The 23,240-nt window shown below is 38.4% G+C and overlaps 3 protein-coding genes across 6 annotated transcripts; 1 reads left to right on the top strand and 2 right to left on the bottom strand.

The window, feature by feature from the left end:
• Window positions 1-133: 133 nt before the first annotated feature.
• spas (spastin) lies at window positions 134-9,465 on the bottom strand. 4 transcript variants are annotated; one of them, XM_033472373.2, is made up of 9 exons: window positions 9,311-9,465; window positions 8,812-8,920; window positions 7,759-8,032; window positions 7,522-7,692; window positions 6,703-6,963; window positions 5,521-5,873; window positions 5,087-5,418; window positions 4,704-5,014; window positions 134-4,339 (listed from the first exon to the last, which is right to left on the bottom strand). In XM_033472373.2, the coding sequence occupies exons 3-9, from the start codon at window positions 7,886-7,888 to the stop codon at window positions 4,176-4,178; spliced, it is 1,722 nt and encodes a 573-aa protein (XP_033328264.1). In that variant the 5' UTR covers window positions 7,889-8,032; window positions 8,812-8,920; window positions 9,311-9,465; the 3' UTR covers window positions 134-4,175. The 4 variants fall into 4 exon arrangements, with proteins under 4 accessions (XP_033328264.1, XP_076383815.1, XP_033328262.1 ...); XM_076527700.1 differs by having other exon boundaries at window positions 7,759-7,978; XM_033472371.2 differs by lacking the exons at window positions 8,812-8,920; window positions 9,311-9,465 and having other exon boundaries at window positions 7,759-8,805.
• Window positions 9,466-9,733: 268 nt separating this feature from the next.
• Window positions 9,734-15,868, top strand: Prp39 (pre-mRNA processing factor 39). The gene is made up of 12 exons (XM_033472382.2): window positions 9,734-9,887; window positions 10,135-10,259; window positions 10,366-10,599; window positions 10,709-11,179; window positions 11,261-11,438; window positions 11,513-11,763; window positions 11,845-11,970; window positions 12,751-12,899; window positions 13,031-13,436; window positions 13,512-13,676; window positions 13,750-14,423; window positions 14,508-15,868. Exons 1-12 carry the CDS (start codon window positions 9,839-9,841, stop codon window positions 14,800-14,802), a joined length of 3,123 nt encoding a protein of 1,040 aa, XP_033328273.2. The 5' UTR covers window positions 9,734-9,838; the 3' UTR covers window positions 14,803-15,868.
• A 260-nt stretch (window positions 15,869-16,128) lies between these two features.
• On the bottom strand, window positions 16,129-22,712 carry LOC117221420 (uncharacterized). Its single transcript, XM_033472370.2, has 3 exons — window positions 22,366-22,712; window positions 16,961-22,037; window positions 16,129-16,554 (listed from the first exon to the last, which is right to left on the bottom strand). The coding sequence occupies exons 1-3, from the start codon at window positions 22,588-22,590 to the stop codon at window positions 16,403-16,405; spliced, it is 5,454 nt and encodes a 1,817-aa protein (XP_033328261.2). The 5' UTR covers window positions 22,591-22,712; the 3' UTR covers window positions 16,129-16,402.
• Window positions 22,713-23,240: the final 528 nt, after the last annotated feature.

Raw genomic sequence — 23,240 nt, 5'->3', positions numbered from 1 at the left:
TAATACAAGATTATAAAGTTATGAAATAATGACAAAAGCGGTTTTTTAAGTTTATAAGAGGCGTAGTACCTTCGCTTATAACTGGTTAAAAAAGAAAACTGTAAGGAAAAAAGGAAACAAGTAATATAACAAGTTTTTTAAGTACATACAAGGTAATTTTATTTTACAGCCGACATACTTTTATAATAATATTCATAATCATCGTAATAGCAATCGTTCAGTTCAACTAATGACAATATTTTTCATCAACAAATCATTTCGTCAAACATTTAAAATATTCATGACTGGATGACTGACGTAGAGAAGACAATATTCAGATTATCTGACATAGCGTAATAATTTAATGCTAAGTACAATCATTGCAACGTATTAAAAGCAACACAATATTTTTTTAAATATAAAACGCATAATTTAAAAGAGGAGACATATGCAGTGTTGCACTGATTCAGTACAAATAAGAAGTATTGCCACTATATATATATATATATAAATATATAGATATCAACATAGTTTTCTTGCAAATATAATCGATATTTAACTAGAAATACCTTTTAACATTTATAACCAAGACGTTACAAGATAATAATGCACCGAACTTGTGACATAATCAAACTGATTTTTATTTAGGGTGCCGCACAGCAAACGGTTCCCTTTAAAAATTAGATGCGCTAGAACAATTTGTACTATACACCTTATTATGATACATACGCGCGCGCGCGCGAAACATGCGTTCTTCGATCTCGATCATACCAGCGGAAAAATATTAAATAGGATACTTTTGTATTTCTGTACAGTAGTAAATGTAAAACTCTATTGGATTACATTTTTAGATTACTATTTAATCGCAAGGTTGTCAATGAGTATATATTCAATATTAATTAAATATGGATGTATATTCCTTTTTTCCTATTGAACGAACAACACTGCCGATATACAATATTATTAAAGGAAAGATTTACTCAACGAAACATTTTATTTGCAATCTGCTATTATCTATCTCTCGTTTTACATAATTCTGTTTTAAGCAGTCTATAATACTGTTGGAAAATACAACTTTGGCATTCTCAGAAAAAGCATAATTCATTGCAGAGACTCGTGGAAAATATATATACACTTGGTTGTATATTTTATTCTGCACATTGAAATATCTTCGTCATTTTTGCTGATATAAAAAAAATATGTTAGGACGACTTTGTTTAGTTCAAAGCTGAGAATATTATGATTCATGTTTTTTTTCCTTTCTCAAGGTATTTAACGCTATTGTTTGTACATTAACCTCTATTTTTTATAACGCAGCTCCGCGGTGTTCGTCAAGACGAATTCAACGATCTCTGACACTATGATTTTTCAAAATTGCGGTTAATGTGCTTACAATAGCAATGTCTTGTAATACTGGAAGAAAAACGGCCTTGAAAGAAAAAAAATATGAATCATAATATCCTTAGCTTTGAACTAAACAAAGCTGTCCTGGCACATTTTTTGATATCACTAAAAATAATGAAGATATTTCAATGTCCAGGATAAAATAAACACCCTATGTATATATATATATATATATCGTTTAAAAAATTATTTTCAAGTGTCCGCGGCTCACTGCGTTGCCATCAACTAGGTGAACGGAAATCGCAGCTATATGAATTAGAAACTGAATATGAATATTCGTGCAAACATTTTCTAACGATCAACTCATGTTTTACAAGTTTTTTTTAAATTTAAACGACATTAATGTTAACATTATTATTATTAGTATTATATATAGTATTATTATTACCAGGTCTCCCTTTTACGAGTTGTTATAAAAGTAGCAAAATAACTTAATCGAGGCTGAGCGTGTTTTTAAATATGGAAGGCCAGGGATGTAAATAGATATACATATGTTATATATAATGTTATACTCATACTGATAACAGTCCGATGTGCAAGATCGTCAAAAAGATTCGATTAACGCCATTACTCTACTTACGCATATAGAATAAAGTGTTTCAACATGCAACGCAACTTTACATAACACAGATACATTACCAGTGCAGATACAATATAAGTAATAATTGTATATAATGCAATTAAATGTGCATGGCACTGCACTCTTTGAACAAAAACGGTGTCGCATTCGTTTAACATCGAGTGCTTAAATTCATTAATCAAATAAGTGACAATTCATAAATGAGCAATACATTTACCAAACTTAACGTATTCTCGTATCTTACGGCTACAGCAAACTTATTTGGCATTGTTTATATCATCAGTTCTACGGTCTTTGTATTCTTAGGACAGAATAGCGATAAATGTGCACTTTGTGCTGCGAATTACACGTTACAGCTACGATGTTTTATAACATTCTATTATCAATTACAATTCACATGGAAATTCTAACAGTGAAACAGGTAGATTCTGTACTTTTTATTTGCGTGGCAGACATGCTAAACGGAAGAAAAGAGCGAAACTTCAACGCGTGCCACTTTTATATTATACGATTCTCTATCTATAATTATCAATTAATTTTTATCTCTATTAATCACACCGGAGAAGCTTTAAGAACTCGTTGCATTAATCTCATCGAGGTAATAATAAATCATTGAAAACTCACTACTCGACGAAATTATTGATTTCACGCTTCTCGCAAACAAGCTGCACGTCAATTTAATCCAAGAAGGACTAATTTTCAAATGAATTTCAAACGTGAAACAAAGTCACACCAACATTGAAGTTCTATCAATATGTACCGCGTCGCGATTACACGTACATTCTTTATCTTTTTAAATTATTGATTATATCGTACAAGCACAATCACCATTTGTTTATTTGAGCATTTGAAGCAATAGATGAATATCAAAAAACATGTATAAAAATGAACTCATATGTATATATATATGTATATGTATATATACATACACGAGTTCATTTTTTGTTCTTGATAGCATATATATTTATTATTAACAGTATTTCTTACTTTTTCCTTTTTATCAATAATATGTACTTATAAATAATCTCAATTTCGCACGATTCAAGTATATCTCCAGTTCGTTGTCTCATAAATCCTGATAATTTTGATGACCCACCTCCTCTACCACCACCCTCGCTAAGAGACTTTTTAACGACGCCGTTTCTTATTTTAACAATTATCAACTGAGTACTTTAAGATGTCGTAAAACATAACAAGATCAACACTTTTGTATACGCTTTGTGAGTGTGCAAATGGATGTTAGTCTTTACAAAAAGTTCGCATGCCAAATCTGTTTAACACGTTCTCTTAACACGTGCTTATACAAGGTACTCTCAAGATTCTATTAATTTCTTCCATGTGCAACCAATATCTATGCACTCGACTAATCCACGCGTTCCCAATTATAATAATTGCTTTTTTATTATCTGATTGGACGTGTGCAGGTTCCATGTGCAAAATTGCAGCCTTCTTACCGATATTGTTTTTTTCTTTTCAATTTAATTGTGCTCGATTAATAATGAGATACATTTATATACATCATCTCTATTTTTGATAATAAAAGTGCATTCTTTAAGATTGTACCTTCTTTGCGTTGTCACAGTGTCGCAGATATTCGAATATCGGGCCAACTATCTTCGATAATTACGAGTAATCGATTCGACGAAATTAAAGCTAGTGAATGAGACAGAACGGAACTCGATGGAACTACATAAGAAATTATATTTTCTTTCCTACGGTGTAAACAAACGTAAAAGAATTATAGCAGTACGAGATGATCCAATACGCTGTAAACCTACTGATATATGTATTGGAATTCTCTAATATCGGAGCTGCCGCGTGTGATGCTTAATTCTACCTATTCCTGATTACTGGATGGAGTATGGAATGTGTTACATATATATAATATTGATATATATGTGGTATAAAGCTGCTTAATATTACAGTGTCGTGGCTGTAATATACGATTTAAAAAACACGCATAGCAAGAGTGTCTTTCACTTGTCGTAACGCTTGCTTTCTCCTCTATGTATAATAGATGTTACCGTTTTTGTAAATGAACTTCAAAAATGTTCGAAGCCGATGTATATTTACACTTTGTAATAATTAATATCGCAGAAAGTTACTTTTGTATATTCCTTGTCGTTCACAGTCGCGTCTCTGTTTCTCGTTGGACTGGCCGACAATCGAGTTTATCATTAAGTGTCACGCTGTTACAGCGGTTTCTTAACAATCATAGACTTACATCGCCGTACTCCAAACTCCATTTCTCGTAGGCGGCCAAACTGGCAGGAGACACCGATCTGCGAATTCTTTTTAGCGAATCACGAAAGTCCTGCATCGTGATGTTCCGCACCGAATTCAGATCCAGCTCCTTCACTTGATCTGGATTAAGCTCTGTACAATATCAATAGATCATATTATCTGAACGAAAACACCAACGAGTATTTGGATCTTTTTTAACTTTCAACAATAAACCTTTTTCTCTCTCCCACCTGTAGTTTTTTAAGGAAACGCAAATTCTACTTTTATAAATAACAGTTTAATAAATGATAATTTAATAATAAGTATTTTAAACCTTCTAGCTTATCGAAAGAGAGCAGTATGATCAAAAAGATCGAACGCGCGAACCATTAATCTGATCTTTTTCTTGATAATGCTAATTGTGTCCGACAGTTAGACTGTTTGGTCGAAACTCCACTATCCATTCAGTCTCAGTTACGTGCAGAAAGAGAACATAGAACCTGTGCTAGGACCTCACCTCTGATAGGTCCAAGCGCAGCATCTTTTGCCAAGCCGGTCAGATCGCTACCAGAATATCCTTCGGTCAAGATTGCCATGTCGTTCAGTTCTTCCGGTGTTAGCGGACCGTTGTGCTTAGCTAGAAGACGTTTCAATAATATGATTCTAGTTCGTAGATCAGGCAACGTGACGTACACTCGTTTCGTAAATCTTCTTAAAGCAGCCTCATCTAGTTCTTGGGGTCTATTCGTAGCAGCCATAACAAGCACTCTTTCCTCTGGATTACATGGTAACCCATCGAACTCGACTAAAAATTCCGTTTTCAATCGCCTGAATGATAATTGTCGATTAAAAAGATGCCTGAACTATGCTCTTAACGTTTTAGTCCCACGTGAAACCTACCTTGAGGCCTCGTGCTCGTTATCTTTCCGCTCGCTCAACAGTGAATCCACTTCGTCGATAAAGATCACAGATGGCTGTAGTTCCCTTGCTATAGCGAAGAGAGCTCTCACTAATTTTTCCCCTTCGCCAACGTATTTTGACATCAGACTAGCAGCGGATATCGAGAAAAAGGTGGCGTTGCACTGGGTAGCCACAGCACGGGCCAGTAATGTCTTCCCGTTGCCCGGTGGACCAAATAATAGGAGTCCCCTCGCTGGTGTCCTCAAACCAGTGAATAATTCCGGCCTCAACGAGGGTAGGATCACCATTTCCTGTAACGCTTGCTTTGCCGTCTAGACGATAACGAATATATCATACTTTAGATGATTATCCGATATTCAGGAAACTACATACACTCTATATGATAAAAGTATGTAAATTTACTGCGACCAAACCTCTTGGCCAGCTATGTCTTCCCAATGCACAGCTGCACCTCCTTCTAAGATTTCGTCGAGAATAACTTGCGCAAGCTTTGGATCTACACCCTTTAGAATAGGTGCTTTTCTAGTAGGCGTCCCTCTATTACTATTTGTTGCAGTAGGCGTGCCTGGTCTCCTTATAGGCGAACCATTTCCAGGTACAGATAATTGTCTTTTGACAGAGGGTGGCGTGGATGTTGGTTTCACTGGCATGACTCGATGGCAAGATTGCACCGGCGGTGACCTCCCCATGCTTCTGGGCAAGGTTTGACTCTTGCTTATGGCTGTACCGACTCTTTTTCCAGGAACAGATAACTTTCTTCCAGATGCTATAACAACGCGATAGAATTAGCGGGACGCAGGAGATGAGAATTTCAGAACAATATTTACTATCTGTATGCAGAAAAAATTCGAAACAAATCTAACGTGGAGAACTATTGCAAAGAATAAAATACAAGACAAACGTGTTAAAACTCAGTGAATGCTACGGTTAAAATGTAATCAAAGTTAATGGAAAAATGATTTGAAATGCTTTCAACGATTTATGTGTGACAGTGTAAAGAGCAAACATTATTGATATTTCACAAGTGTATCAGTATATGAAACGTTAAGAATGTATATGTATAATCGCATTAAAGAGTTTCGCACAACATTGAAAACATGTACAAGAATGAATGCATGGATTATTTTCTAAAAAGTAAATGTGTCTTAATCGCAGACAGCTTTGTGTACCATAACATAAAGTAAAATTTTCAAGGTGAAGTTATCGATGTATCTTCAAAGGAATTTTTCAAACAGAAGTTTAAGTTTTTATAAGAAGCAAATCGTCGTGCAAAAGACTAATCTCCCGCTTCTAAATATATCATCTCTGCCTCGTATGCATACATTCGATTTCGGAGAAATAATTAGAACTTATCAAAAACTTGACTCGAATAAATACTATGCTATACAAATAAGAGCAAAACTACTATAAATTTAACAATCGATATAACAACATTTCTACGTTTACCGCTAAACTACATTAAAAAATGGTACAAATGCATATAGTGACAATGGATTAGAAATAACACTTTTAAAGAAGCGACTAGTACAAATATTATGCTAATAGATTTACAAGAAAAGTTTTCATGTAAGCCCAGAACTTCAGACAAACAGTACCTTCAGAATGGGCACAATAGTTTTTTGGTGAGCGTGGCCTTAACTTGGGAATTTGGGTACATGTATTCGGCCCTATATTCACTGTTTGTGTACTGTTTGTGTTCTTTGTATGATTTGTATTTAAAGAAGATCGAGTTGTTTGTAGTGTGTGTAAATTGCGACGAGCCCTCAGATTCTTTCCTGGATGTTCGGTGTCCGCTTTATTTCCAGGACCGTGACACTCATTGGAGATATCCATGTTTTTCAGCTCACACACACTCACTACAAAAAGGAAAAACATTCTCTGCCATGCTGCAGTAGGCTACATAGCTAAGTACTGAATCGAACTCAGAAGTTTCGTCAACTTTTGTTCAGAAATTTTCAAACTATTCGACTAGTATTAAAGTATGGAAATCAGCACGCGAGCGCGCGCGCGGGCGGTCAGCTATTAGAAATGCTGCTATATGAAGTCTGGCTACTAGTTTGTACATTAATATTTGCACCGCTTATGAAAGAATATAATGTGCCAAAAATCAAAAATTGTCAAAGAAAAGGTAATAACGCGCGCATGCGTACACGCACATATACGTTCACACGTAAACACACTCGCTCGCACACCCATACGCGTAAACATTATAAACAATTAACACATGGGCATGCTAAATACATTAATCGTGTATAATTCCTTAAGCTGTTGCCAGAATTCGATCTAATATAAAGGTACTATAATAAGAGGAACACTGTGTTCACGATATTAAGTACTAGTTGTGCGTCTTGTTTGGTGGAAAACTGGAACAGCTCGAGGAATGCGATGCTTATCGATGGTATAAATTTACAAACCAAGGAAGTCGAGTCTGTCCTTTGCCATCGCTAAGTTAGTCCGCATTTTATCGTGCAATCTTTGAGCATGTTCCCATACTTCTCCACGACCACCCGTGCATTCTACAGCAATTCCTTTCTCCAATTCTCCGATACCTTTCTTATAAAGTTCGATCGCCATTTCTTTTTGTCCTGAGAGAAATTATTTTTTATTAGTAAATTCAACGAGAGTAGAAGATACAAATTTAAATACGATACCTTCGTTATCCTCGTCGATTTTCAACGCCTTACTAATAAATTCAAAAGCTCTACGGTGATGGTGCTTTTGTTTTGCGAGTAACGGATCCCCGGGTCCAGGACCCATAGATCTCCTAGGCATTTGAGACATCCCCTCTGTCTCTGTTTGCCCGGAATTATTCCGACTATTATTTAAGATTTCGGCAGACTTCTGACCAACCACGATCTCCAATTGGCAGCTCTGTTTGGAGGTTTGTCTTCGTTGGATCAGTTGAGACGTGGATGTGTACAAATACTTAAACACCACAAATAATTGATAGAGAAGCGTTCTCATAACGTTGAAAAGCAGTATCAAGGGGAAAGAAACAATGTAGAGATTACGTTTGTGTACCGACGGTTGTGGGGTTTCGAGAGACCGGCGAGTGTGATGGCAATGATTGTGGTGATGACTATTACAATTGATAGTGGTCGTGGTTTTGTCGTTATTTTCATTCTTGGTCACGCAAAGCTTTTTCGGCGATTTGGTGCCGAACTTTCGGATCGGACGCCCGCCATCGCTGTAAGACATCTCCTGTTGCGAGCTTTTCAAAATTTGTGTTGCACGAATCGCTCTTGTTATCGTCGAAAACTAATTCAGGCTAAATGATACAGCGGTAGTCCCAACATTGCGAGAACGTAGGGGGAGAGAAACGATTATTAACCAGTCCTACACCATTTTCTTCTTGTCTTTTTCTTTATAAATTGTTGTCGAATCTCGGCGAACTGTCCGTTCGAAAAATTATCGGCGTGCTTTTCGTAAGGATCTTTTTCTTCGAGGAAGACGAGAGAAAAGAACAAGAAGACTCGGAATTCCGAGATACTCGGAATCGATGTGTTTCGAACGAAATCGAGCTGTTCCTAGTCTTCAGCATCGCTTGTTTTGATTCGCGTTTAACTCGAACCATTGATGTATAATAACATCGGTTTGTGGACATTGACGAGCGTCGTTTTATAAAATCACGTACTCGATAATATATACATACAGAAAAAAGTTTGGATTTGGATGCACCTCGATGGGCATAAGTGTATACTCACAGAAGGATAGATTATCTCATGCACATGCGCTCTTCACCGTGATTCCCTTACACATGCGTATATTTAGATGCTCTCTTGTTCGATGAAGATTTCCAGAATTTTATTTCACCTATACACACAAGATTTATTCATTTATAATTATGTATGTATTAGGCTGTGGCCTAATCATGTGTGCAATGCGAAGATTGAGGTTAAATGCATATTTATATCTACAGTAATGCACAGATTGCATACAGTTATATTAGAATAATTATCTTATCGCTATATATATATATATATATATATATATATATATATATATATATATATATATGTTGGCTATGAATAAACCAATTGTAATTGAATCTGCATAAAAAAGAGATGCCATAGACAGTGCTAATCGCTATCTTTCATTTAAGTGAATGTAATTTTCTTAGAAAACTCGACAACTGTAAAGTACTGTTATAAGTATAACCAAAAGCATTAACATTATTATACGTAAAAGATATTTTGCACTTACTAACGCAGGATGTATTTCATGTTCCGTGTGTTACGTACACTGAATGCATTTCCCTAGAGTGGGCAATGACAACTGAATTTTGCAACTATGTAATTGCGTGGACTTTGCTTTCGTGAAAAAATAATCTTGATCTTGATAGTAAAGAACAGTCGATAAAGCTGATTAAATTGCGCGGTTTTCGTAATGAAGACAATAACTGAAGAATAAACAGGTATGTACATGCATGCGTACACCGTATGTAATATCCATATATTGTAACATCCATATATGTATTAGTGGTACGACCAATTACTTTTAAAAAATCCAGTACAATACATCTGAATTCTATGTATTTGAAAACACAGGAAATGGGACAAACGGCAACTGTTCCGCAACGAAGTCTTTATCAATCGATGATAATCCGGTTTCGGCAATTTATTCGTTGTGTTAGTACAGAAGAGTGCCCCACAGAGGGACCTTGCAGCTCGTCGCCGCCATTTTCTTCTTTGGTTCTGCGTTTTACATTCCAGAGATTGCTGCGAGAGCAAGATGTCGTCTGCGAGTGGTGACGAGAGCGAGATTGCTTTAATTGAACCCGGTAAGGAGACGATCATTTCTAAAGAAACCGCATTCGACGTTTTATGGTCACTTCTCGCGTTCCTCTTAATGGCGCGGTTGTACGAACACAGGCAAAATGGTGACGATGCACCCGGCAGTTCGTCGAAGGCCTGCGACCCGCCATTAAAATGAATGGCGTCTTGTACACGCGTGTAACATGTAAATATTCCAGCCGCAAGATAAATGATTCTTATCCCTTTTCTTTCATGTTTGATCCACTTGTCCAGTGCGTCGCACGAGATCGGGCCGTACCCGTAAAACCGCCGTCGTGGCGAAGAAATCGCCCGTAAAGAAACTGCTTGCGAGAGCAACACGTTCGCCCAAAAAAGTCCAGGAAATCGAGGAGGTCGAAGTGCGTAAACCCGACGACAATGCCATAGATAGTTATTTTTCTAGTTGTTCAACTCCTGATTAACAATCTATCGAATGGAAATAATCCGTTGTTGCTATGTTTTTAGGAGGAGGAACCCGTATTCCAAGGTGAAGTTATTATGGAAAGTATTCCAGAGAACGGAGTGCAAAGATTCAGCGACATAATCCAGCAACACCACGAGGATGAATCGTCTATGCTGCAGTTGGAGCTGGACGATTCAACCGATACGGCTGTTCATGAAATCAATATGAATCAGAGTATGCAGATCGAGGAAGATCAAGAAAATATACCTGATTCGGAAACATCCGAGTCACAAATTGTAAGCGATACGCAAACTGTCCTAGAGACGACTTAAATTTATTGTATCGAATAATATCGTTCGTATTCGATGTCGTATTGAATAATTTGATGGCATAATTTTTTGTCAGGATCATACTACCGTGGTGGCAGGTCACATGATCATAGAAGAGGGCAGTATGGACAAAGTGGACATGTTAAATGACCAGGAGCAAATAGATATGGAGGGGCAAGATACAAGTAACGACGACACGAATCAACGTGTCTTAATAGATTTCCAAGAGGTCATAACCGACGATGGCGAGCACATAACACAAGTGACTGAGATTTTAGAGTCTGAGGAAATTGAACCCGAGAACGTTTTAACCGAGGATCCTGGGATCGAAGTCATGGAAGTGGACGATTCTCAACAAGAAGTTACAGAAGTAATAGAGGACGTTACCGAAACATTACCCGATCGGATAGAGACAACGGAAATATCGGAGATTGCTGAGGTGATCGATACCAGCGCAGAGTGTTCACCTCACAGTACTATAAAGAAGACGGAACCGGATACGGAAGCTGTGTCCGAGGACGAGTTGCCAACGGAAGCTGCAGCAAAGGTCTATCGCGATAAACATTTTGGATAGCATATAGCTGCGGGCAGTTCGTTACAGTTATAACTTGTAATTTTTAATCTACAGGAGCCTGAGACGGAGGCTGTGTCCGACGAAGAGTTACCAGCAGCAGCTCCCGCAGACTTGGGAGAAACAGAGTCGGTCTCGGAGGACGAATTACCGCCGGACAGCGAGAAAAAGAAGAAGAGCGGATTAAAGGCAATGAGCAAAACTCCGGAAAAGAAAACCAAAACTGAAGGTGGAAGTAAGTGCGATAAAGTGGAAACTCGTGTGCGAGACTGAGAATGTTCTAATTAATGCATTATATTCATTTCGCAGGTAAACGTAAGTTGAATGCGGAAGGAGAGTATGATCCTAGCTCGCCGACATCTGAAAATAACGATGAGACGCCGGCCAAAAAGGTGGCGCTCTCAACCGAGACGGATGCGGGGGAAAGTAAGCAAGAAACTAAACCAGCATCACCAAAGAAAAAGACTCTACCCGAGCTGGAAAAGTATTGGAAAGCTGTTAACGAAGATCCGTCCGATTTTACGGGGTGGACGTATCTTCTCCAGTACGTTGATCAAGAAGTAAGTAGCAAAGCTTGGAAGTAGTTGCAGAGTTCTTTGGGTATCGGCAAGAGATTTGTAACGGTGTATTACTGGTTTTAGAACGATGCGGAAGCAGCCCGCGAAGCTTATACGAAATTTTTGGAGCGTTATCCATATTGCTACGGTTACTGGAGAAAGTTTGCTGATTACGAGAAGAAGAAGGGCAACCCCGAAAATGTCCAAAGGGTGAGTCGACTCGTTTACCACAGTTATTAGGCTACCTTTCATTATAATATCATTTAATTAACGCAATCTAATGAAAATAGCTCGAGTTAGGAAGACGCGTGGGCAGTGTGCACGCACGTAAATATGGTTTTCCCTTCCAACAGCCTAGCACGTCTTGCGGCACCTATACGACTCTCTCCGTTTACCAAATAGCTAGTTACTTAATTATTCTGCGATATCTACAAATATTATTGCGAACATTACTGTTTTACATAATACCGTTTATACCGATATTCTACATACAAATACGTAAGTCAAGCGAAGGCTAGTTGTTTCAATTTATAGCGATACATTTTATCGTGCAAGAAAATTATGTGTGTGTAATATTTACTGTAAGCATTTGTACACATAGCTTACTACAGAAAGTATTGTAACTTAAGCATAAGATGCGGTATACCTTACTTAATGTAAGTAAGATTGGGTTGGGTGTTAAATCAAAGTCAGAAACAAAGACTTAGGACGTGAACGTGCCAGAGAGGGAGCAAGAAAAAGTGGCGGAAGACACAGAGGCACCCAGATCGGAACACTCCTTGACTTTAAGGTGAATGCACAATGCTCTGCAATCTCTGTGTTAATTAAATACTTTTATTTACAGTACGCGTACGATATGTGAGTATACGTTGCTAAAAAAAACCGTAATGCTTAACGAAAGCTAAAAAAAAGAAATAGGTATAAGTCTACCCGCCACCAGCCCAATCAGTTGTAAACTGTTCTAAATGTGATTGCAAATCGTTACCACAGGTATTCGACCAAGGTTTGAAAGCTATTTCGCTCAGTGTCGACCTTTGGCTGCATTACATCAACCACTGCAAAACTGTCTACGAAAAGGATGAAGAAAAGCTTCGTGAACAATATGAAAGAGCTATTCAAGCATGTGGTCTTGAGTTTAGGTACGAATTCTTTTTCTTCTTCCTCTTCTTCTTCTTCTTCTTTTTCTTCTTCTTCTTCTTCTTCTTCTTCTTCTTCTTCTTCTTCTTCTTGCAAGAAACGTGCGATTGTTTCATTTTCTTCTTGTTTTCAGATCCGATCGTCTTTGGGAAAGTTACATAAAGTGGGAACTCGAAGGCAAACGCCTTAGTAGAGTGACAGCCCTGTACGATAGATTGCTATGCACACCCACACTCGGCTATATCTCTCACTTCGACGCATTTCAAGAATTCGTTTCCTCGAATCTACCAAATCGTATTTTAAGCGTCGATGATTTCCTTGCGCTGCGTGCCGAGGTCAAGGCACTATTGAAGTCCGATGACAATAGCACTACTTCGGCAACAGATGATGCACCACCCGGCGAGGAACCTCCGCCTCATGAACTTCCGCCAACCGACGAAGAGACTCGTGCTATTAGAGAGAAAATAATTAGTAGTCGACGTAAAATGCACAAGGCCAATATTAACGCCGTTGCTGCTAGGTGGTCCTTCGAGGAAGGTGTAAGTATAATTTGAACGCAATCGATGATCGCACGTGTAACGGTTCGAATATTAATTGTCGATCCTTATCAACAGATTAAAAGACCGTATTTCCACGTGAAGCCTCTGGAGCGATGTCAATTAAAAAATTGGAAAGAATATTTGGATTTTGAGATCGAGCAGAAAGATCAGAATCGGATAATCATTCTGTTCGAGAGATGTCTGATAGCGTGTGCTCTATACGACGAGTTCTGGATGCGGGTGAGTTGATTATCTCTTCTTTTTATTGTAATTAATTGTCGGCAAATGTATGCATATCTTCGTTTATTTGCAGTTTGTTCGTTACCTAGAATCGTTAAAGGGCGACAACGTTGAGAAGATAAGGGACGTATATTCCAGAGCATGTATGGTGCATCATCCGAAAAAGCCAAATCTGCACTTGCAGTGGGCGACCTTCGAAGAGGGTCAGGGTAACTTCGAGAAAGCTGCGAACATATTGGAGAATATCGACAATGTGCTACCCAATATGTTGCAAGTAGCGTACCGAAGAATAAATTTGGAGCGTAGGCGGGCGGACTTGGACAAAGCTTGTACATTGTATGAAAATTATATTAGCAACAGTAAGAACAGAACGATTGCGAACAACATCGCGGTGAAATACGCACGGTTTCTGTGTAAAGTGAAAAATGACGTGGACAAGGCGATTAAAGTATTACTGAAGGCGACAGAGAAGGACAAGGACAATCCGAGACTCTACTTGCAATTGATCGATTTGGGAATGCAGAGGACTCCCGTCGACACGCAAGAGATCGTAGGATATATGGACATGTTCATAGAACGCGAGCACGCCGACCTTGAACAGCGAGTGCTCTTCGCACAGCGCAAAGTAGAATTCCTCGAAGATTTCAGTCCGGATATTCGGCAAGTGTTGAAGGCGCATGAACAATTCCAGAAATGCATTAAACAGGCGAAGGAGCGGAAAAAGACGAAAAGCGACGACACGAAAGCGTGAGCATCGCGAGTCCTCCTACCTTGATTAATATTTTTGTAACATTTATTTTTGTAACTCATCCAATAATTATAATTTCGTAGGGATACTTCTCCACCAAAGAAAGTTAAAACTGGAGATCAGTCGAGCATACCGCCCCCGCCATCCGTCAGTTCGCAGTCGTCTTATCAATACAGCAGCGGACCAAGCGGTCCTTATCAGTCGCAACAGCAGTTCCAGAGCAGTCAGTACGGTGGTCAAGGTGGCTACCAGCAGGGCTATCAACAGTATCCGCCCCCGTCGGATCCGAACTATGCCAATTATAATTGGCAATACGGACAAGGTGGACCCCAAGCGTACGGACCTTACAATCAGTGGGGATCTTACAATTATTACTAGTGTAATACAACCGATGTTTTATCTGTACCAGCTTTCAATATGTTACCGTGTCTATTGTACATTTTATTATCCTTGCGTTTCTGTCGTCCGAAAGACGAACGGGAAGGAAGGGAAACGAAATTCTTTGAAGTTCCAAATGACACATCAGTGACCTGACACGAATCCTAACACACGCTACACGTCGGTACCGAAGCCTCCTTTCGATACTACCAACCAAATTTTTTGCATGAATTTCTGTCGTAAACGTATTTCTAAGTATAATGTAGCAGTATCAGTGGATTTACGACTATTGACAAACATACTATTACACGATTGTGACACGATAACATGTAGTAGAGACAGACAAAAAAAAAGGGAAGAATGCCATAACGATACGATGAGTGAAGTGAACTACGTTCAATGCTGTCAGAGTACGTGCTGCGAAACGAGAAAGAGAAAAAATATTTTGTATCTGCATCGAATTCGCACGATACAATGATGCTTTGGTGTTTTATTCCGTGACAGTTGTGTTATTTTTCTCGACAAGGATATAGTAATACTTGGATGTTGGCCCTTGATTTGTAACAAGCATTCTTCTTTACGGCGCGTATTTAGTTTACGATTACCATTAGATTCTAATGTGCGTTAATACGCTTTTTATTAACGTATTAACGTTGATACGTTAATTCGCTTCGAACAACTCCTTAGAAAATATATCTATATAAATAGGGAGAGTAGATTATTCGAGTACACTAGGAAACTCACGTAAGCGTACTTTACGACATATTCACGGGATAAATATTGTTAAACATTTGTCGATACAATTTTTATAAAGGAGCAAATTTAGGAACAGCGACTGGGTTTGTGCTATAACGCGATCAGTTATAGTGGGATGGATTGTTGGTACAAATTAAATTCTGAGTTACAGATGCATGTCACACTTTACGTTGCAATCGCGCGTTTCTATTCGGAGTTGAAATTTTTTTCCGAAAAAAAACGGCCCAAGATACGGGTCGCACTCACATTAAAATACATTGTTTGCGTATGTGAAATTTTATAATTTGCAATAAACGAAACTTTGAAAGTACGCAAATCAATTTTCATCGTAATAATGAATCTTTTGTATTACTTCGAAAAGAAGTAAGGTAATATATTTGTGATTGTCGAAAGAATATAATTTTTAATTTGTAAACGATGTTTAACTTCGTATTATCTGCTAATAAATAATTAACATCTTTTAGCACCACGTTCGTAGAATAACCGATTCTTATAATTCTGTTTATTAAAGGAGAGTAAGTTGGATGTTGTGTGGTCAAGTTATTCAGAAGATATAGAAGATACGGAAAGTATTTGTAACCAGTATTCTTTCTTTTTTTTTTATTACGAAAGCATTGCTAAGCTTCTATGCAATTGCAACAAGTGGAAGTCCTGCGCGCACTTCCATTTCTTATTTATTACAATGTCATGTCGCGGTAACGGAACGTCTCTGAACGTTTCCTCGCACCCTATACGATAATATTTATACCACATGCGTATCGAGTTAGTAAAAAAAAATAATTTCATTTAAGATAAGTCAGATTTCATTAGAGAGACCACCACCATCGAATAATGCGTTTTTATATCATGCTACTAGTGCGGTCGAAGCCTGGAGATTCAGTCCACAGGTACCGTCGCCTCTGTACACTCTATAGTATCCTTGTTCACCCCATCGGGGTCCCCAACTATTCTTTATAATCCAATACGGCAACTCTTTGTTGTGGAAGATAGGATACACTGGAAAAAAGAAAAAGGTCATTTATGGGAACCTTCGCACCTACAGTAATAACACGTTGACCGTTAGTGTAGTGTGGCATATGGTGATCATCTATGATCGGTTTTACAAAATTTCTTTCAAGTGAGTAAAACAAGGCAAATGTTATTTAATATATATCTTATCATTATATCCTAAACATTGGTGGTGGCGATCAACGTGTTAAACCGAATTTCGCATAGAATTATAAACTTGCAAACAAAGAGTTAAATCAAAGTCTACTTTTGTTCATATATCGAACAAATGAATTTCGTTAAAAATAGATTTTAATTTACATTTGAATTCAGTGTGTATCGTATGAGATTGTAAAAAGAACCAGTGTTTCTTGGTTAGCGAGTTATTTGAAGTTCAAAGTGCCCAAGCTCTTACCGCTTTTACCGTATCCCACTATTAGGACGCCGTGATCCAAATTTTTCGGGTTGCACATGAATCGGAATGGATGCGAAACCCCGCCGACGTAAAACTGCATAGCATTGGCGTTAATGGCGATAGAGATTGGCCCGTTTTTGACCAACCATTTGGCCATATCTGTTTCATTTGACGAAATGGTTCGAGCATCGACAACTTTCACGACAGCTTTGCTATCGTTGAAGTGACACTTCTCGTTTCTAGCATCGTACGGATAATCAGTTTCCAATTCAAGGCCGCCTAATTGCTCTATGGTTCTATAAGCATTCTCCATTTCCCCTCCACCGCAACCTGAGTCATACTTATCACAATCTACCAATTCCTGTTCGGACAATGACAATAGCTTTCCGTGATTGATCGCGTATTGACTTTCCACGTTACCGGTCACGGAAAATGCCCAGCACGATCCACACGCTCCTTGGTTTTTCACAGGTGTTACGACACGACGGTCACGCCAATCAAATTTCGGTGGCAAATCGATATCCGGTATCTTCGCCTCGAGAAATGGTATCGCGTTTTCGTGTTTCAGGTTAGGTCGGTAACCCAAATAATTAGCTTTGAATTCCTTCGGCGTCAAATCAGCGAACATTGTGATACCATACTTGGCTGTACCCTGCTCGGCGTCCCGCAACTCCTCTATTAGCTTTAGATTTCTTTTAAAAATCTCAAAACGAGATTGCTTCTCCTCGACCGAACTATAGGTCTTGTTGTGCTCTCTCAAGAATTTCTCAAACATGTATTGCTCCTTAATGTCCTCGGCGGCTTCCTCGGCAATCTTCAACATTTTTTTATTATAGTCGACTCCACGCAACATTCGCTTTCGACGATTACTTAGATCACAGTTGATATTGATGTGCGGAGAACCCATGTCTTTCCATGGCTGAGACCATATCGTGAACAGGCATTCCTTGATATCGCTGCCTTCGTTCAATTGGCATTCACCTTTGACACCACGGGGACAAGTGCTAGTGCCCAGTTTAACTTTGATTTTATATAACAATCCTGATACTACTTGTTGGGAAGCCTCCACAATATCTACTATCATAGGCTCGTTAGTGCCTTCGGAATTTTCAGCAAACTTCTGCAGTCCCTTGTTAGCAAGATTTTTTATTTCAGGATCGTTGACATTTACACTATTTGCCACGCCGACAACACCAGATTTTCTTTTCGTTCTTCCCTTCTCTCGTTGGTTGCGTACATTACAATCTATGGTAATTTCTGGAGATCCTTCGTCCACCCATGGTTGCGACCACACAGAAAACAAACATTCCTGGATCTCGCTTCCTTCTTGCAATCGACAATTGTCTTTGACTCCCTTTAGGCAAGTACTTGGACCTACCTTCGCCCTTATTTTATATAGCATTCCAGATACTACTTGCTTCGAAGCTTCAACAATTTCTGCTATGATTGGCTCGTTTGCACCTTGATAGCCTTCTGATAACTTCTTTAAGCCTTTGTTTGCAGCCTCCTGTATTTCTGGATCGTTAACATTTGCGTCCTGCGGTGCACCTGGTATACCAGATTTTCTTTTGATCCTTTCATTGGAGATTAAAAATTCTCCTCCATCATGTACAGACCGTTTTTTCTGGTTGTGTGAATTGCAATTGATTTTAACTTCCGGAGACCCCTTATCTATCCACGGTTGAGACCATACAGAGAACAAACATTCCTGGATTTCACTTCCTTCTTGCAATTGACAATTGTCTTTGACTCCCTTTAGGCAAGTACTTGGACCTACTTTCGCCTTTATTTTATATAGCATTCCAGATACTACCTGTTTCGAAGCTTCTACAATTTCTGCTATGATTGGCTCGTTTGTGCCTTGATAACCTTCCGATAATTTCTTTAAACCTTTGTTTGCAGCCTCCTGTATTTCTGGATCGTTAACATCCGTGTTCTGCGGTGCACCTAGCATACCAGATTCTCTTTTGATCCTTTCATTGGAGATTAAAAATTCACCTGCATCATGAATAGACCGTTTCTTCTGGTTATGTAAATTGCAATTGATGGTAATTTCTGGAGATCCTTCGTCCACCCATGGTTGCGACCACACAGAAAACAAACATTCCTGGATCTCGCTTCCTTCTTGCAATCGACAATTGTCTTTGACTCCCTTTAGGCAAGTACTTGGACCTACCTTCGCCCTTATTTTATATAGCATTCCAGATACTACTTGCTTCGAAGCTTCAACAATTTCTGCTATGATTGGCTCGTTTGCACCTTGATAGCCTTCTGATAACTTCTTTAAGCCTTTGTTTGCAGCCTCCTGTATTTCTGGATCGTTAACATTTGCGTCCTGCGGTGCACCTGGTATACCAGATTTTCTTTTGATCCTTTCATTGGAGATTAAAAATTCTCCTCCATCATGTACAGACCGTTTTTTCTGGTTGTGTGAATTGCAATTGATTTTAATTTCCGGAGACCCCTTATCTATCCACGGTTGAGACCATACAGAGAACAAACATTCCTGGATTTCACTTCCTTCTTGCAATTGACAATTGTCTTTGACTCCCTTTAGGCAAGTACTTGGACCTACTTTCGCCTTTATTTTATATAGCATTCCAGATACTACCTGTTTCGAAGCTTCTACAATTTCTGCTATGATTGGCTCGTTTGTGCCTTGATAACCTTCCGATAATTTCTTTAAACCTTTGTTTGCAGCCTCCTGTATTTCTGGATCGTTAACATCCGTGTTCTGCGGTGCACCTAGCATACCAGATTCTCTTTTGATCCTTTCATTGGAGATTAAAAATTCACCTGCATCATGAATAGACCGTTTCTTCTGGTTATGTAAATTGCAATTGATGGTAATTTCTGCAGATCCTTTGTCTACCCATGGTTGAGACCATACAGAAAACAAACATTCCTGAATTTCACTTCCTTCTTGCAATTGACAATTGTCTTTGACTCCCTTTAGGCATGTGCTTGAACCTACCTTCGCCCTTATTTTATATAGTGTTCCAGATACTGTTTGTTTCGAAGCTTCTACAATTTCTGCTATGATTGGCTCGTTTGTGCCTTGATAACCTTCCGATAATTTCTTTAAACCTTTGTTTGCAGCCTCCTGTATTTCTGGATCGTTAACATCCGCGTTCTGCGGTGCACCTGGTATACCAGATTTTCTTTTGATCCTTTCATTGGAGATTAAAAATTCTCCTCCATCATGTACAGACCGTTTTTTCTGGTTGTGTGAATTGCAATTGATTTTAACTTCCGGAGACCCCTTATCTATCCACGGTTGAGACCATACAGAGAACAAACATTCCTGGATTTCACTTCCTTCTTGCAATTGACAATTGTCTTTGACTCCCTTTAGGCAAGTACTTGGACCTACTTTCGCCTTTATTTTATATAGCATTCCAGATACTACCTGTTTCGAAGCTTCTACAATTTCTGCTATGATTGGCTCGTTTGTGCCTTGATAACCTTCCGATAATTTCTTTAAACCTTTGTTTGCAGCCTCCTGTATTTCTGGATCGTTAACATCCGCGTTCTGCGGTGCACCTGGTATACCAGATTTTCTTTTGATCCTTTCATTGGAGATTAAAAATTCTCCTCCGTCATGTACAGACCGTTTTTTCTGGTTGTGTGAATTGCAATTGATTTTAATTTCCGGAGACCCCTTATCTATCCATGGTTGAGACCATATAGAGAACAAACATTCCTGGATTTCACTTCCTTCTTGCAATTGACAATTGTCTTTGACTCCCTTTAGACAAGTACTTGGACCTACTTTTGCCTTTATTTTATATAGCATTCCAGATACTACTTGTTTCGAAGCTTCTACAATCTCGGTTATAATAGGCTCGTTTGCGCCTTGATAGCCCTCTGAGAGTTTCTTCAAACCCTTATTTGCAGCTTCTTGTATCTCTGGATCGTTAACGTTCGTCTTCTCTGGTGCTCCAAGAACTGTTCTCCTATTCCTTTGGAATGTTTCTGATTCATTTACAGTAGGATTTGCCGATACTTTCTTTGGTACGATAACTTCTTCTCTAACTTCTTCCCGGTTTGTCTCTGGGCTCGATTTTGCTTCTCTTGTGGGCAGATCAAAGTCTTTCAAAAATTCATTAAAATCTTTTGCCTTGTCTTCAAACCCTTGAGGTTTCATATTGTCGTCGCTCCTATTCAAGGAAATCTTTACCATGGGATGCTCTGTTACTTCTTGTTGCTCGTGCTCTTCTACTTTGACAGTTGCAGCATTAGTGTAATTGTCAAGAATATTTTTCAAGTTTTCCAATGCTTCAGATTTTTCAAGATCAATTTCTTGTTTTTTAGGAGAAGGTGTTACAAGAGATTCAACACCTAACGTCGAGTAGGGATTAATATTACTTTCAATGTCTATACTGTTGCTCATCGTACAATTGTTTTTTGTTATTCTACGACTAATATGCTGCCAAGGCTGCTCCTCAAACATTATCAAACACGTCTTAACTGGAAGACTTACTTGTACAGAACATTCTGATTGTTCTATCGCATTTTTCAAACAATCAGATTCTCCGATACGTAACAAAATTTGATACTGTATTACGTTGGAGGATGGTGGAACAGCACGAGTTACTTTAATAATATCAATTACTTTGTGTTTGTAATCATTCTGTACGAATTCGTCCATCGACTTAGCAGCTTGCTCTCCGAAAGCAGCCAGACCGGGCAAGTTTGGATTAAGTTCATAAGGACATCCCGGACAATAGTTTGGAGTGGAAGCTCTCATTGCAATAAACGGTTTCTCATTATGATCTCCAGTTTTTTGAATCTCATGATCTAATTCTACGCTTTGATTGGTAGTAATCTGTTTGTCCAAACTTTCAATAATCTCATGCTCCTGAATTTCTTGCACTTGCGCATAAGACGGCTCATCCTGTGGCAATTGGGGATACAGGTACATACATTGGATGGACTCCCGCAAAACATTTATGCCTCCTTGCTCGTGTTGTTTCACCTCTATGGTACATGCTTCTCGTGGACAAGGCTCCAAAGATTCCTTGCACACAGGAGTCAAATCGAACGTGAGTCTATATATTATGTAAGGTGATTCATCCTGAAAATTAGAAGACATATAGATGACCATTAATCGTACGTACGCATATATAGATATACATGGTGTGTCACTTAATAGAACCATTCTACCGTCATCTATCATGCTTCGATTTCATAAAAAGGATAATAATCAATTTGTTCGATAACAAACTTATTATTTCTCGTTACAAATATCAATGGTATAAATTGGAATAGCAATATATGGTGATATAGCTATTGCATATATGTACACAACAGTACATATTATTCGTTTTATAAATGAAATAAAAGTTTACATTGCGTTTAGTCATATGAATTTATTTATCGAATAAGTTGTGGAAAGAACATACCAATTTTTGCGCACTAATCAGGTTACCGCCCTTGTACGTATGATGCGTCGGAGAATCCTCGTTCAATGAATTCAGGGCACTTCGTATTAACGGTTCCGGTACATTTTGCACTGGCTTGTTTCCGGGGCCACAAGATACGAGGATCGAATTCAGGAGAAGCAAAAATAGGAAGTGCGCTGCGCACTTCAGAAAGCCTGCCATCTTCCTGAATGCACGTTGCTGCATTGGTCTTGACTTTGCCTTCCGCTGACGCGGCAGCTGACTCTTCTCTCCGTCCTTTATATGTATATGTATCCACTTCTTTGTATAGCCGAATCAAAGATGCTAATCAATTCATCCACACATTTATGTTTAATCAGTAAACAGCTCGAACGAGAATATTCGTGAAATTAGCCATGGACCGTCGCAGTATGAGTTAATCGTATAATTTCAACGTCTTAAAATAGAAATGAAAGATTGGGTAAAAAAGGGGTAATCGTCCGCGTTAAAAAAACCATGTTTGTGATTTTCATAGGAGGCTCGCAACGTAACGACGCTTACATACACATGCAGAAATGTGTTTTTGTTTATATTAATACCGATAAGATAAATTGTATAACATAGTTTAATAAACTTATGCACACTAAGAGATAATAATACAGGCTTCGGTAATGTGATCAGTATTTAATAAGCATATATGTATAAATATTATAATTTTTATAACGTTGTCGAATAATAGAAAAAACACGTAGGGATTTCGAAATATAAATATCCGTTAATTCAAAATATTTTGTTTGCCGTTGCAATGAAACATTACCACACGGTATTGCTTCAGTGCATTAATACATACCAATAAAATATGAAAAATTTATTAATGCTACGACAACGAAGCGTGC

This window comes from Megalopta genalis, unplaced genomic scaffold, assembly GCF_051020955.1.
Source record: "Megalopta genalis isolate 19385.01 unplaced genomic scaffold, iyMegGena1_principal scaffold0037, whole genome shotgun sequence".
Taxonomy (NCBI): domain Eukaryota; kingdom Metazoa; phylum Arthropoda; class Insecta; order Hymenoptera; family Halictidae; genus Megalopta; species Megalopta genalis.
Note: the sequence above shows the minus strand (reverse complement) of the source record. Positions and strands in the feature narration are given on the sequence as shown.